At 28.3% G+C, this 17,433-nt stretch overlaps 2 protein-coding genes across 2 annotated transcripts; both read left to right on the forward strand.

Moving 5' to 3' along the window:
- The first annotated feature begins 5,024 nt into the window (after positions 1-5,024).
- LOC114162828 (transcription factor MYB34-like) lies at positions 5,025-7,127 on the forward strand. The gene is made up of 3 exons (XM_028046807.1): positions 5,025-5,496; positions 5,833-5,962; positions 6,194-7,127. Exons 1-3 carry the CDS (start codon positions 5,364-5,366, stop codon positions 7,098-7,100), a joined length of 1,170 nt encoding a protein of 389 aa, XP_027902608.1. The 5' UTR covers positions 5,025-5,363; the 3' UTR covers positions 7,101-7,127.
- An 8,573-nt stretch (positions 7,128-15,700) lies between these two features.
- On the forward strand, positions 15,701-17,127 carry LOC114163411 (sporozoite surface protein 2-like). Its single transcript, XM_028047729.1, has 2 exons — positions 15,701-15,787; positions 16,774-17,127. The coding sequence occupies exons 1-2, from the start codon at positions 15,701-15,703 to the stop codon at positions 17,125-17,127; spliced, it is 441 nt and encodes a 146-aa protein (XP_027903530.1).
- Positions 17,128-17,433: the final 306 nt, after the last annotated feature.

Raw genomic sequence — 17,433 nt, forward strand, 5'->3', positions numbered from 1 at the left:
CGTAAATGTTGAAAAGATTATTATTTAATTTTATTAAGCTCTCCTATTGTGAAACATGGTCAAATGTTCACATTTATGAGAGTAAATGTTGAGATTACATATCAACTTATAATATCATAAATCTTGAGTTGCGTGCAAATAGTTTTGTGTATGATAATGCTGAATCTACAGGTGTATTGAATGTAAGAATTAAGTTAGATAAATGAAAACATAATGGTTACACACATGCACTAGCTACTTGCAGATCTCATCTTCCTTTATTGATGGATCTGACTTGGAAAATCTAGTTTTATATAATTAATGATTTGTGTCTTCTTCTATACTCTTATATTGATCAATGCATGCATTTATGTAGTACATGCCAATGTTTGTGATCAAATACAAATAATAAAACAGTTATAAAATCCAACTATCTCTTAAATCTATGTAATTCTATTCTTTAATAATATCCTCAATAATTATAACCGAGAGTTGCTTAAAAATATTTTTTTTATTTAGTTTTTTCTATTGTGGGAAAATAATATTTTGAATGAACTACTATTATTCCTAAAGTAAAATTAGTTAATTTTATTTACATTTAAATTTAAAAGTAATACCTTCCAACAAAAAGTTTAGCATCTCCGAGTGATAATATTATAAGACAACTCTTAAATAATGATAAATTTTAGTGACAAAAAATATGTTTAGAGATCAATTTTTTAATGAGTTAAATATGTTTTTGATTTCTTAACTTTCAGCGAAAATTGAAATTAGTTTATTCTTGAAAATTTGGTCCAATTTAGTCATCCAACTTTAGAACTATGTGAATTTAGTCATTTTAACAAAATTTTGTTAAGTTTATTTAACGTTTTAAATGTGTTTTATGATAGTATTTGAGTTATTTACATCGTTTTTGCTTCAATATTAACTAAGAAAAAAAATGAAACTCATTTGAAACGTTAAATAAATTTAACAAAAATTAGTCAAAATGACTAAATCCACTGTGTTCTAAAGTTGAATGATTAAATTGGGCCAAAGTTTTGGAAAGAAATTTATTCCAATTTTCACTAAAAATGAATGGACCAAAAACATATTTAATCATTTCTTAATTAAAGACCAATTTATCTTAATTAAAGACCAACTTAGAAACTAATTTTTTTGGTAGTAAAAAACTTGATAGCTAATATTAATGACAAATTTAGAAACAAATTCATAATAAAACTATTTTTAATTACCAATTTAGAGACCAATTATAGATTTTTGAAACTATTCAATAATTTGTAGTTTATAAATTGATGCCTAAATTGTTCACTATAGTAATTAATCATTATTTATTTCTAAAATTGATCTTTATTCAAAAAAATTTCTTGTCATATAATAAATTATAAATAAATTATGATTAATAGAAATCTTCTATTCAATGCTAAAACAAAGAGATTCTAGGACAAAGGATCGAACATATTTCCATTACTTAAAAATGATAAATATTAAGATTAATGGTATAAGTATAATTATATAAATAATTTGATTAATCAAGAAACGAATGTAATTAAAAATAAAAGATCTCATTAATTTAAACCCGTTAAAAAAAGTTAAAACTCTGTAACTAAGTTGACATTTTGAAATATATAAACATAAGAAATAACATTTATTCCTTTTAATAAAAGAATATTGATTTGAGTATTGGAATCTTTTACAAACATACCACCTTATTTAAATAATGAGATCTTAAACTTAAAATTTACGAATATTTCAACAATATTAAAGAATATTTGAAAAAAAAAAACCATCTCAACGTTAATAAGAATTTAATTCACTATTAAATAATATTTGTTTTATTATTATAGTAAACATTCATTTAAGTCTTCATCTTAATTTTAAAAATTTGATGCAGACTTAATTGAAATGTAAACTTATAGAATCTTAAGAATCATATTACAATATAAAATATTACGGATCACATAAGTATAATATAAAATATTATAAATGTTAAGAATTTTTAGGATTGTGAAAATATGAAAGATATGATATATATATATATATATATATATATATATATATATATATATATATATATATATATATATATATATATATATATAAGAGATATGTTATTCAAAGAACTTACTATTTTATTTTATTTTATTCATATACTCTTTCTATATATAAAATAGAAGTAATTGATTTGCATGGAGTAGAAGTTGATCGATATTATCTTCAAATCATTAAAAAATGTTATCAACCTTGATGTTAATGTGAGTAAGTTGAAAATTTTTTCATTATTTATCATCACTTAAATCAAGTTATGGGTGTGCTCTTTACCTTTTGTTAAATGGCTTTATGTGATTTATTTTTAAATAAAATCACAAAAATTGATCCAAAAAATTTCTTTTTCCAAATACTGATTTATGCAAGATATAAATAAGTGCGGACTTAAACAAATGTCCATATATATATATATATATTTGTATCTAATTATTTAAATTGGGAAGAGTTAACCTGTTTACAAAATTAACAATTCAGGTGTACGAAAGTTAAAATTGTAACAATTCAATGAATACGGTACCCACACCTTACACACACCCCTAATAATCGTATATGTGTTGGTATTTGTTGCATATTTAAGTAGTACTGTACTGACACTCCACGAGGCTGCACTACGTACCGTATTATTGATTGGCAACAGTAATGTTAATTTATAGAAGAAAGATAAAGTATTAAATGATTGAGTGACGTGGATAATTTCACAGCGTTTCAGTTTCTTCTGCCTTGGATAAATAATTGGAGCAAGGAACCCGTTAACACACTTACAAGCTTTTTATTCATCACTCCATTTTATTCTTAGACTCCTAACACTAATTTTTTTTTTTGGTAGAATACGTGTAAATATTAGATGAGACTGTTTTAAATAAAATATATCAGATATTTTTAAGCACTTTTGTAATTACCTAAACTTCATAAATTTAGTAACGAAGGGAGTAGAAAATATTCGGTTATTTTTAACTAAATGGATCTAATTTTAGATTAATTTTATGAAAATGAACAATTTTTTTTAAATGTCAAAAGAATGGGTCAATTGTGTTTTTGGAACACAATTTCAAAATAAAAAAATTGTGCTTCCAAAACATGAGTTTGGTTATATATATATATATATATATATATATATATATATATATATATACTTCTTTAAAGTTGTAATTTATATCGTTTTTCTTAAGAAGTTCAAAATAAACATGCATGATTTTTAGTTTTAAAATAATATTCATCTTTATTAGTATATTTTTAGACAATCTGGTTTCTTAACTAAAATGATAAAGTTCATTGAATGTAATTTGAGAAATAAAATGAATAAGTAGACGTATAATTTGAATAAAAATAATAAGCAGATTGAACATATAAAATAAATGTTTTTCACTATTTAAAGGAAACTTTTTTAAGTTTTGTCTTTTCATAATGGATTATTTTTTATTTCTATATCAAAATAAATTAATGACATAAACTCAATTAAAAAAAACAATAAAGTCATTTTTTAAACTATAAATATTAATTAAAAATTAAACACCATATATTGTTAATTTACATTTCTCAAAAAGCAATAAAATACATTTTTAAATAAATAAAAAAACAATTTATAATAAAACAAAAAAACTATCTTACGCAGAAAATTTAAATATAAAACTTAGAACACGCGCACACTTTTAAAAAGTATGTACTAAAAAACAAAAATGAATGGAAAAAAAGAAAAAAGAAAAGTGAAAACGTGTCTGTGGGTGCATAGTTTAAAAGAAAAAAAAATCCGTCTCTCCAAACACGATTTAAAAAAAAAAACAAAAGAAAAAAGAACTGTTGCACTAAGTTCGTGCGTGTGAAACGGTTTCATAGAATAACCTTGAATTCCAATTTCATAAAAAATAAAAAAAAAAAGTAAAAACGTGCTTTTAACTTTATCAGCAAGATTCCGTCACTTTGAAATTATGTTCCCAAGCTCGATTTTAACAGTTCTTGTAAGTTTTTAAAAATTTTGTCCATTCAGTAAAACTCACCTAAAATCATACCATTATGGTAAAAAGAACCATCCCTTCCTAAATAATTCATCTTTAAGGTCATTACGTAATCTATACCAAGATTTAATATTACAGTACATTCGGTCTAAAGTACTTTCATTTACTTTCAGCAACTTTAATTACGCCGTTGTATTCTTGTACGAAAAAGAAAAAGTTAAACACTTTTTTATATTTTAATTTCTAATTTTAAAAATAATGGAAATAATCAGTTTAGTCAAGATATTAAAGTAAAGGTGTTAAATAGGGTAAAAAATAATCAAATACTAGTACAAGACTTTTGGTTTAATTACTTAGATCTCACTTTCGTTTAAATGTGTCAGTTTGGTACCTATTTTTAAACATATGTCAATTTAGTTCCAATTTTGAAAAAGTGTTCATTCCAAACAAAAATTACTGAAATAGTTAACTTAATTCATGACTTTTTATCACTAAATTTTGATATAAATATCAATACTTAATTTTGTAAGTCATTTTAAATATCAATATCGTTAATGGTGTTAATATTTGTTTTATGAAAAAGAAATTGAGACTTTTTTAATAGCGAGTACAAAACTGACACATCTAAATAAAAATGAGTATTATCCGATTAATTAAACCCAGACTTTAAACACGCTAACAAAACAAAATTTAATTTAAAATAAATGGGCTAAAAAAGATAGATTCATTCACTTATAAATTTTAAAACCAAAATATATAAAAATTACTAAAAAAATTTAATTTAATTTCAAAACTAAAAAAACTAGAAACATTCTTGAACAAAAGTAGAAAAGTTGGAAAGTTGAAGACATAAAGAGTTAGGAAACAAAAATAGATGTTTTAAAAATGTCTTGATCAAGGTGGTGTGTGATATATGAGAATTTATTGTGGACAACAACTCTGGTCCCTAGGCATTGAGCATGGATGTATACATGTGTGCGTATGAGACAATAACGTATAATTGGTGAATGACGGTCTCCTCCATGCAGCGCGAGGTTAGCATGGTGAAACTCTGAGGACCATCCAGTGGTAGCAACAATACATCTACCATTTGTCACATTGTCAATAATCGTATCTCCATAAGTCCAGCAATGTTTTGTCCCCACATGCCATCAATGTTCAAAGTCATCGTACAACTGAGAGGCTTAAATTGAACACATGCAGCAGCTACAGCCACACTTTCAATGCCCTCATTAATTTGTCCATCTCAGTACACACATATACAATACATAGTCACACCCCTTTCTCACCTAGACACACAGTTACTCCCATCTTTTTCACCATTCTTTTTTCCTAATTTTCTTCTCTTCTTCTTCTTCTTCTTCTTTCTCGTCATGTTGTAAAATGGGAAGAACTCCTTGCTGCAGCCACGAGGAACTTAGAAAAGGTGCATGGACTGTTCAAGAAGACCAGAAACTCATTGCTTACATTCACAAACATGGCACTGGAAGCTGGCGCACCTTGCCCCAGAAAGCTGGTCAGTTTTTTTTTTTTTTTTTTTAAATTAAACCATCGTTACTCCGATTTCACCCATAGGGTTATGTTGTTGCTGTTGATTTAGACGTGTATTTGGGTAAACAACTTTTATATCTCAGTGAGGGTTTCGTATCACTGAACATTGCCTCTGATTTGTTGGAGTGTGTTCAAATATCACATTTCAAGTTGGTTTTTTGGGATTTGGGATTGAGTTGAAGTTGAAATTCATCTTTTTAAGATGGTTGGAACAGGTTAGGGACGGAGGTGTTTAGAATTAGTTTTGATCTCGAAGATGATGTAGGCAATGACGTTTTTGAGTACTTCTTGTTTACTACAGGTCTTCAGAGATGTGGAAAGAGTTGCAGGCTGAGATGGTTTAACTACCTCAGACCAGACATTAAGAGAGGAAAATTGAGCCCAGAAGAAGAGCAGAAGATTATAAAACTTCAAGCTGTTCTTGGCAACAGGTGAAAGATCTCTATGAATGTTTTTGGTTATGTGCCCTGCTGCAGAATTAATTTCATTCCATGAGTAGAATATAAAGAAAACAAAGTGAGTTTTTTGAATAAAATAGTTAGAAAGCACTTTTAATGAAACTGAATCGTAATTGGTAAAGCAACGTATTTTATATGTAGGACCTTACCGAGTGGAAATGGTGGATAACTTTTTAATACATTGTATCACTTTCGTATTTTTAGATGGTCAAGTATTGCAAAGCATTTACCAATGCGAACTGATAACGAAATCAAGAACTATTGGAACTCGTATCTGAAAAGGCACTATGAAAAGAATGATGTGGATCCATCGGGTTCAAAACCAATTAGCACTGCTAGCTCCACAGAATCAAAATCCAGTGACTTGTGCAAGGTTCCACCAAAGGAAACCGATTGCCATGGACCAAATGCCACTACACACCAATCGAATCAGTCCAACATACCAAAGACAATGTCATCTTCAACTCAGCTTCTGAACCGAGTTGCTAGTAAAATTCTTTCATCTGGGTACCTAGAAGCGATTAAATCATATAAACATGTGGTTGGTGGGAACACAAACAGTGACAGTGTGGTTAAAACCGGAATTGGAGTGGAAAAGGAGGGTAACAGAGAGCCTCTTGTGGCTAATAATTCAGTAACTTCTTCTGCTCAGTTACTGAACAAGATGGCTACTTCACTCCCTCATAAAGTTCACGGTCTTGAATCTGCAAAAGCTGTTTTTTCAAAATTACTGGAGAGCAGTGAAAAAGGTGACAGTGGAAGTGATGGTAGCTTTATTAGCAGTGATGAAATTGGAGAGTGTTTGAATGCTCTAAGCCCTTTTGAGGATGGACCGCACATAACGAACGTGGTTGGGTCCCCTTCTAGTCCTTCTCTCATATTCAATCAAGTGACCACACCTTCGTGCTTTTCGGACAATGAAGATAATTGGCAAAGTGTTTCATCTAACTACGTTTCTTTCAGACATTGTGCTCCTCCAACTGCTGCTCAATGCACTGTTTCTGAACTCAACTTGGGTGAGTCTTCTGGTTCAACATCATGTTTTCTGTTTGAGAATGCTGATCTTGGAACCTGTGATGATGAAATAAGCAAGTACATTCAGTATTTGTAAGAAAAGAAAAAAAAAAAAAAGGTTTACTGAACAAAACACCCAATGTAATGGAGATTTTTCTGCAGAGGTGTTTATCAGAGGTATCTATGTATCATCTCTCTCTGTTTTGTAATAAGAAATTTGATTTTTCCTTTCTGAAATTTTGTGTTATGATGAGAGACAAGAGAATGGAAAAAAGAGACATTTAGCACAAAACACGTGATACGACAAAAAGAGGTTAAAAAATGTAATGCATAGAGATATAATTAAGGTGTGTGTAATTAGGACCCACATCGTTAAAACAAGTGACCACGCATCTCTCCAATAATCCATGGGAAGGTTTGGTGGAGCCCAAGTAATAACGGGGTCAACACTTATTAAATAACAACCACACGAAAAAATATGGATATAAGAAAAAACATAATAGGATGATAGGAAAACCAGAGACAAAAATATATAGGGTCATTTATTGTCTCATCTTCTTGGGTTCATGGAAATAAATGGGTGGGAGACAGGGTGATAACAAACAGATTTAAATATATTTCTGATTTTTTATTATCAGGATCTTGCTGACAGGTGCCATTACGCACTTGATGTTGAATTGTATAAAATATTGCACATATAAATATAATATTAAATTAAATCTGCCTTAATTATTATTAATATTATTTTATTTTATTTAAAAATAAATTGTTTATAAATATTATACATTTCATATTTTATTTAATATTTACCGATAAAAATTAAAAAATAATTAAATAATAAAATAATTATGTTTTAATGTTATTAAAAATTAAATATAATTAAACATAAAGAAATTTAAATGAACATAACAATCCGTAAAAAAAATAGTGTTAAATATATAAAAGATTTATAAAAAAACAACTAAAATATAATTTTTCTTTTTAAAACTTAAAGACATATCTTTCAAAGATTTACGGTTTTCACATTTAAAACTTTCACCTTGAAAAACTCTTGATGTGTCACTAGAGATTTTTTTTTTTTTAGTAAAAATCTAAAAATTCCAAAGTCATTCTTCAGTATGTTATTATCTACAAATTTAAAAGGATATTTTTGTCTTTATAAAATTTGTTATATGCATTTATAATATCTTAGTTAATGTATTTAATTATTTAAATTTTTAATGTAAAACTGAAAAATCAATGCAAATTAATTTTTCTTAGCCGGTGAGCACTGGTTAGCATTCTCCTTATTATTATTCTAGGGGAATGATAACAAGTCTCTTAAAATTATTAATTAAAAAATAATTAATATGAATTGGTTTTATATTTTTACATTAAAATTAAAATAATTAATTTTATTAATTCAAATAATATAAATGTATATACTAGATTTTATAAACACAAGTATTTTTGAAATATTTAAACAATAAATATATGATACAAAATAAATATTTTAGAATTTGTAAGATTCATGTTAAAAAGTAAGAAAAAATTATCTTTTTATATATCACTAATTTTATCTATTTATACTTAATAATTTTATATATTGAAATATTGTATATTTCTTTAATACTAAAAAATTGTGTTAAGTTATGAGGAATGTTATAAAAAGTTATCGACAAGTCAAAGAAAAACAAATTCAATAAAGTCTCATTGATACATTAATTTATTATTTTTAATAAACTTTTTGTGTTTAACATTGTTTTTTTTTTATTTTTATGTTAATTTAAACTTTTTTATATTTAATTATATTCTAATTTTTAGTAACATTAAAATATAGTAAGAAAAAATTATCTTTTTATATATCATTAATTTTATCTATTTATACTTAATAATTTTATATATTGAAATATTGTATGTTTTTTTAATACTAAAAAATTGTGTTAAGTTAAAGAGAAATGTTATAAAAAGTTATCCACAAGTCAAAGAAAAACAAATTCAATAAAGTCTCATTGATACATTAATTTATTATTTTTAATAAACTTTTTGTGTTTAACATTGTTTTTTTTTATTTTTATGTTAATTTAAAATTTTTTATATTTAATTATATTCTAATTTTTAGTAACATTAAAATATAATTATTTTATTATTTAATTATTTTTTAAATTTTATTGATGAATATTAAATAAAATATTAAACACAATTTTATAATATTTATAAATATTTTTGTCCTTTAAATAAAATAAAACTGCATTAATAATTGTTAAATCAAATATTATTTAATATTAAAATTAATTATAAACTCTTATAAAATTCAATAAATAATTAATATGCATTGAATCTTATAAAAGTGCATAATTAGGTGTGATATTAAATAGAATTTAACCTACTAATTATTAATGTAATTTTATTTTATTTAAAAGGCAAAAATGTCCATAAGTGTTATACAGTGTTTATTATTTTATTTAATGTTACCAATAAAAATGAAAAAATAATTAAATAATAAAATAAGTATATTTTAATATTGCAAAAAATTAAATATAATTAAATATAAAAAGTTTAAATTAATAGAAAAACTAAAAAAATAAAATAAAATTAAAAAAGACTAAAGTAAAGATTTTTTTTGCTTTTTAGTAAAGATTTTAAAAATATCAAAATTCCTGTTTTATATCATAAATTTATTATTAAAAAGTTAAAAAATATTTTGATCTTTATAAAATCTATTATATGCATTTATACTATTTTAGTTAATATATTTAATTATTTTTACTTTTAAAATAAAAATGATGAAATCAATTCATCTTAATTATTTATTAACTAATGTCCATATGACACCCCTTAGTATTCTTTTTTTAAATTGTTTTTAGAAATTTTAATGTTGCTTCAGGTCCTTTAATACGACAGTGCTATATTTGTTGTTAGTGCGACTGTTGATATCCCACCTTAGTAATTGGTTTCTCAAATTTAAAGTTGGACCTTTCGCTCCCTCAATTTCGACAAATGGATCAACTTTCTAACTGTAGAATCAATGTAAAGCTATTTTGTTTCCTTTGACTTCTTTAGAAAAGAAAAAACAGATGAAAAATTAAAAAATAATTTATTCGTAATATTTACTTCAATATTTTTTGTATTTTATGAATAAGTTTAGGTGAGTAACGATATGTTTTCAGAAGAATTTAGATATGAGATTTGTTACAATTTAAAACTTCAAATATTGAAATTAACGAATAATGTTTCAAGATAAACTTTTTAATAATTTTAAATTTTCACAATCTAGTGAAACAATAAGAAATATTGTATATACACATTCTAATCGTAATAACTATACTTTAATCTCAAAATCAAAACGTTATTCATGACAACATGAGAAAAAACAAGAAAAGTAAAATATACATTATTAAAAAAATTTATATTTCTTGTCAATTTTATTTTGAAAAAATTTATATTAAAAATATTCACAAATTTTGTTATAAATAAAAATTACAAAAAAATTCTACCAATTTTCTTACAAAATATTTTTTGTAAAATACTTTATGCAAAAATACAATTATAAAAAATATTATGAATTTTATAATTTTGTAAAAAATAATTATTCACGAAAAAATTACTTATCAATTAAAATTCTTAAAAAATAATAAAAAATAATTTTTTCTTATAAATTTTTTTAACAAATTTTTAAGAAAAATCACATATGATATGAAAAATTCTAGTAGTGTAATAAGAAAAGAAGAAATCATTACAATTGTAATAACTATCATATGAGCCAATTATTAAATGATTTTTCACAAATTAAATACATGTTAATTACATCAACAAATTTTCAATAACATCAACTTTGAAAATCAAAATGAATTACTTCCAAATAAATAAATAAAACGTTAAAAACCTCTCTACTCTTCGTTCCTCCAAGTCCCTACACTTTGGTTTCCAAATTTGTCTCCTTTCCAATCTCTAGCATTTGAGTGAGTTTTCATCCGCATAAAATCTTACATTTAAAATATAATTTTATAAATTTTAGAGACTACAATATTTAGTCACAAATTTAAAAAGTTTTTAAAGGGACACCTGTTATTGTTGATATTGATGTCATTAGTTATGTTAGGAATGAACATAATGTTGATAGTGATGAGTGTCTAGAAATAACATTTTCTGAAATATAGAAATTAAAATAAAATATTTAAATTAATATAATAAAAACAAAAAAAAATATAAATCGTATGAAACACAAAATAAGGGTTGAATTATGTTTTTAAAAATGTTACAAGTCTTTTTCAAGAAGGAGAGTGTATTGTCTGTAGTTTAGTATTGAATAAGATAAGAGTTAAACTTATAATTTAATTTGTGTTCAGATGATGAGAAGGTAGTAAGATGTCATCTTCAAAATTTATTTTCACAACATAAAAAATAAAAGAACTCAAACCTAAGAATATATGAAATAATAAAATGAGAGAACAAGGAACACAAAAATGATAATGGTTTGTCTTAATATGAGATTACGCTCAATTTTACTAGTCAAGTTCCACTAACAACTATTATAACGAATATTTTAAACTACTACTCCTAGCTACAACCCGACCGTGTTAAGGCATAAATGGTTTATACAAATAATAAGTAATACCAAGTTTTTGTTAAACTTTAAGTTTATTGAAGTGTCAATCAATTAAGGTATCTTAAAGCATACATTATCAAAAATAGACGAATTCTGATAAAACGTTAGATATACAAAAGCTCAAAGCAAGAACAAATACATTACGTATAAAATTAATAGTCAACAACAGTCACATGAAGTCGTTGAGAATTAAAGTACGAGTCTAAGTCTCATATTAGGTATAACTGAGAAACTAGAGAGTTGTATAAGGATGAAGAACTATAAACCATTGTCTTGAGATTTTGGGTTGAGAATAATGTCAATCTTTCATGTTAGGAACAAAACAATAAAAGAAAGAATAAATGAGAGAAAAATAAACGACACAAGAATTTAATGTGGTTCAACATACAATGTGAATGCCTACGTTCACGACTACACTAGGAAGCTTCATAACAATACTAACAATTCTCCCACTTGGAATTTGATCTATATTACCACCTAGTGTAGTGCCTTCATCATCAATTTTCTTGAAGGCCAGTTGAGGTAATACAAAGCCTCAACTTAGTGTTTTGTGACACTCTTGGTCAACATATTAGTTGGATTATTTGCACCTAGAATCTTCAACAAAAACAAATTTTCATCATTTGTCAGGTTTCTAAAAAAATGATACCTCAATTCAATGTGCTTGCATCTAGAATGAAGAATTGGATTTTTAACCAGACAAATAGCACTTTGACTGTCATTGAACAACAAAGAGTCACATTGTTATTTTCCTAATTCTTTTAAAAGTTTCTTCAACCATATCATCTCCTTCGCTGCTTTTGAGATAACTACATACCCAGCTTCAATGATTGAGAGAGAGACTCTTCCTTGAAGTTTAGACTTTGAACTGATAATCGTACCACCCAATGTAAAAAATGTAACCTATTGTGCTCTTTCTACAATCCAGATCACTTCCTAAGTCTGCATCAGAAAACCCTTGTAAACTGAGATTACTTCTTTTAAAAGACAAATGCATCTTTGAAGTGCCCTTCAGATATATCAATATCTACTTCATACCTTCCCAATGCTCCTTTCAGGATTTGATAGAAACCTACTCACAACTTCCACTGCATGTGCTATGTCAGATGTGGTGCAAACTATAACATACATCAAGCTCCCTATTGCAAATGCATATGGCACTTTAGACATGTGACTTTCTTCTTCATCTATCTGAGAAGATTTCTTTTTTGAAAACTTTAAGTGAGTTTCCAAAGGTGTATTCCTAGTTTTAGCATTTCCAACATTAAATATGTTAAACAATTTTTCTATATATGTTCTTGAGATAAGTTCAGAATACCTTCAGATTTATCCCTAGAGATTCTTATACCAAGAATTTGTTTGGCAAGACCAAGATCCTTCATTGCAAATTTTCTGACAATTGTTTCTTCAACCTGTCAATTTTTGCTATATTAGCACTAACAATCAACATGTCGTCAATATAAAAGGCAAGAATGATGTAGTTGTCAACATATTTCTTCGCGTAACAACAATTGATCTTCTTCACATCTGTGAAATTTTGAGTTTCTAAACTCATTAAACTTCTTGTAACATTATCTTGATGCTTGTTTCAATCCATACAAACTTTTATGAAGCTTGCATACAAGATTCTCTTTGCCTTGTACTTCTAAACCTTTTGATTGCGTGATAAAGATTTCCTCCTCAAGATCCCTATATAGGAATGTAATTTTGACATCTAACTGCTCTAGATGAAGATTTTCTACAACTATTATACTCAAGATAACTCTGATGGTAGTCATCTTGACAACGGGAGAGAAAATATTTGTAAAGTCAATTCCTTGTTTTTGTTGGAACCTTTTACTACGAGTCTAACCTTATATCTTTTATTGCCATCTGGTTCTTCTTTTAACCTATAGACCCACCTATTTTGCAAAACTTTTTTTCCTTCTGGTAGCTTGGTTGAAGACCATTTTTTATTCTTCTGAGGAGACTTTATCTCTTTTTTCATTGCTATCTCCCACTTAATTGATTCATCTCCCTACATAGCCTCAACAAAATGCTTTGACTCACCGACATTAGTCAACAACAAGTAATGTAATGAAGGAGAATACCATTGTGGTGCTATAATTGTTTTGCTAGATCTTCTAATCAAGATTCAAGGAGTTGTTGACTCTACTATTTGTCCAGGTTTTGACTCAGGCTCTAACTTAAGCTCTACTTTTATATTCTGCCTTCTGTTGACTGCATCACTTTATGAAATTTCTTCTAATGATATTTGCTCTAGCTGTTTATTTGCATTTACAAATTCTATAGTCCTTTATTTATAGAACATGTTTGTATTAAAAGTAACATTTCTACTTCTGATAATTTTTTTGTTTTGGTAATCCCAAAACCAGTAGCCATACATTTTAGATCCATAACTAATGAAATAATATCGCTTTGCTTTAGGATCCAATTCAGCTCTACTGTTAGAGTCTAATAAAATATATGAAGCACAACAAAAAGCTTTCAGATGTGAAAGATTTACTTCATTTCCAGACTATACTTCTTCAAGTAACTTATAGTTTAAAGGAACTGATGGTCCTCTATTTATGAGATAGGTTGTTGGGTTCATTGCGTTTGCTCAAAATACCTTGGGTAGTCATGACTAGATTCTCATACATCTTGCTATCTCATTTAAGGTTTTGTTCATTCCTTCTGCCACACCATTTTGTTTTGGTATTCTTGGAATTGTCTTGATCATTTTGATCCCATTCTTTGGACAAAACTTCTTAAATTGACTACTATCATATTTTCCACCATTGTCAGACTTCAAACATTTAACCTTTAAACCTGTTTCAGTCTCAGCCTCATTTTTCCACCTTTTAAACATAGAAAACACTTCAGATTTATTTTTAAGAAAATAAACTCATACCTTTCTTGTAGAGTCATCAATGAAGGTTACATAATATTGTGAACCTCCAAGGGATTTCAATGGAGTTGGCCCCTAAACATCTATATGTTTCCAAGGTCCAACGTCAACATGCTTCAAGTTAGGTATTTTACCTTTCGAGATCATGAGCTTCATTCCTTTCTCACTCATATGCCCAAACATCTGATGCCACAAAGAGGAATTGTTGCCATCTTCTACAACTGATATCATATCCTTATCTGAAATCATGTAAAGATATCATCGCTTCTTTCCACGAGCAACAATAAGATTACCTTTCATTACCTCCCGTAAACCAATTAGCCTATAGATATTAAGTTTCTCTTTAAGGCAGGAATATGTCTAACATTATTCAAACTCCACATGCTTCCATTAAAGGTTCTGATGTTAATATCACCTCTTATTATAATATCCAGAGATTTTCCATTTGTAAGGTAGACCTTCCTAAACTTTTCTAAAACATAGTTAGATAATAGTTCTAAATAAGGTGTAGTATGAAATGACGCACTTGAGTCCATAATTCATGAGTCAATATAACTATCTAAACAACATAATAATGCATTTTCAATTTCATCAGTTGTTGAATTTTTTTATTGATCATCATCTTACTTTTTTTTTTCTGTTGTTGTGCTTCCTTAGAGCCCTACATTGATTTATAAAGTGACATTTTTTCTAACAATTCCAACAAGTGATATCATTCCAGACTTTTGTTTGTTATCTCCCTCTAGACATTGATCTATCTCAGTCTTGAGTACAACCTTTCTAGATACTTCTTCCTTTAGTTTCAGTACTTAATGCTGAACCAAAATTAGAATTGTAAGATTCTACTAAACTTTTCCTACAAATATTTTCGCTTAAGATCAAGTCGCGTATGTTATCAAGCTTCAACTTGCTATTACTTGCAGAATTACTAACTACAGTTACAGTTGTACTCTAACTTTTCATAGAGATGATAATAAAATTAATGCTTTCACCTCATCATCAAATGCTATCTATATTGATGTTAATTGTGCAATAATTATATTAAATTCACTAATATGATTAGTAACTGAGTTACATTCACCCATTTTGAGGTTGACTAACTTGTGCATCAAATATACTTTATTGGTTACAAATGGCTTCCCATACATATTTGACAACGCATGCATCAAATCTACGGTTGTTTTCTTGTTCATGATGTTGAACACACCACTCTTAGCTAATGTTAGTCAGATCATACCGAGTGTCTACCGATCTAACAACTCTTATTCTGATTGCTCTAGGTCATTTGGCTTTTACCATATTATGGGTAAATACAACTTCTTTTGATACATGTAGTCCTCTATTTGCATCTTCCAGAACCTGAAGTCACTGTCATCGAACTTCTCAATCTCCACCTTCTTTTCTTCCAATGCCATTACTCTTGCTTTTGAAGAAAGCTCTCACTACTTCTCTAAACTGAGATTAACAAGAAGAAAGGAAAACATTTTTTTTCTAATGCGGAAGATCAAACAAAGCTACAACCACAAAGCATACTAAGAAAATGACTCTTGATACCAATTGTTAGGAACGAGACAATAAAGGAAAGAATAAATGAAAGAAAAATAAACGAAACAAAAATTTAACGTAGTTTAGCATATAGTGTGTATGCCTATGTCCACGACTACACTAGGAAGTATTTTATTTCTATGTGTATATTAAGCTTTACATAAGGTTGCTTATATAGAAAAATAGAGAACCACGTCTCACAATACTAAGTAATGTGGGACTAAATCAAGCTCTATTATGTGATTGGGCTCAGGTCTCATTGATATTGTATTTTCCTAATGAACATCCCTATTACGATAAAACATGCATTTTCCCTCGATAGAAGGAGCGTAACAATTAATGAAAGTATTAGTTAAAAATAAAAAATCTTTTATATAAACATTAATGACAAATTAAAAGCACTTGGTAAACATAAATATTTTTGTCACATTTATAAGTAAAATTCATACCATACAAACGAAATTTCATGACAATTTTGATAACGTATATACACATATACAAGCTTTCATTCCTATGACATTTGAGTGCTTATTAGTTCTTGTTTCCTAAACAATGTAGAGAGAAAGTGACGCTTTCCATGATTCATTCACACTTGTCATGCCTAACTTTATGCTTGGCTTTTCATTACTTGATTTTACTTATCTTGTAAGAGATTTGTAATACCTTGATTAGGCTTCAAGTAGATCCTTGCATTTTTGCCTTCTAATGCTCACACCTGAACCTTATTGAGCTTTATAAACCAACGAGCCGGATGGGCCCGACGAGCCGGACAAGTCTGATGAATCGAACAAACACAACAAGACAAACGGGCCCAATAGGCCCAACGACCTGGACAAGCACCACGACTCGGACAGACCCAACAACCCAGACTTGCCCAACGACTCAGATAAGCACGAAGACCTGGAAGAGTCCGATGATCCAGGTGGGTCCGACGACCCGAACAGACCCGACGAACCAGATAGGCATGACAACCCAAATGGTCCCGCTGACCCGGACGGGCGCGGTGGTTTGGACGGGCCTGACGTCCAAACAAGCCCTACGATCCAGACGGGCTCGACTATCCAGACGGGTCTAACGACCCAAACGGGCTCGACGATCTAGACGAGCTCAATGACCCAGATGGGTCCGATAGTTTGGACAGGCCCATCCAGGTCATTTGGCCGGTCAAGGTTGTAGGACCCGTCCAAGTCGTCGGGTCTGTTAGGGTCGTTGAGCCCGTCTGGATCGTCGAACCCATTCTAGTCGTCAGACTCAGCTTGGTCATCGGGCTCGTCTGGTTCGCTGGGCCCATTCGGGTTGTCAGGCCCATCTAGGTTGTCACGCTTGCTTGGGTCGTTGGGCCCATCCAAATCGTCGAGACAGTCCAAATCGTCGGGCATGTTCGGGTTGTCAGGAAAGTTCATGTTG

This window comes from Vigna unguiculata, chromosome 9 (assembly GCF_004118075.2).
Source record: "Vigna unguiculata cultivar IT97K-499-35 chromosome 9, ASM411807v1, whole genome shotgun sequence".
Taxonomy (NCBI): Eukaryota; Viridiplantae; Streptophyta; class Magnoliopsida; order Fabales; family Fabaceae; genus Vigna; species Vigna unguiculata.

Excerpts from the sequence above, each read along its gene's own strand:
- LOC114162828 (XM_028046807.1), top strand. The coding sequence starts at position 5,364 with ATGGGAAGAACTCCTTGCTGCAGCCACGAGGAACTTAGAAAAGGTGCA. Across the intron at positions 5,497-5,832 it reads CACCTTGCCCCAGAAAGCTG|GTCTTCAGAGATGTGGAAAG; the intron begins GTCAGTTTTTTT and ends TGTTTACTACAG. Across the intron at positions 5,963-6,193 it reads CAAGCTGTTCTTGGCAACAG|ATGGTCAAGTATTGCAAAGC; the intron begins GTGAAAGATCTC and ends TCGTATTTTTAG.
- LOC114163411 (XM_028047729.1), top strand. The coding sequence starts at position 15,701 with ATGTTAGTCAGATCATACCGAGTGTCTACCGATCTAACAACTCTTATT. Across the intron at positions 15,788-16,773 it reads TGGCTTTTACCATATTATGG|CCGGATGGGCCCGACGAGCC; the intron begins GTAAATACAACT and ends TAAACCAACGAG.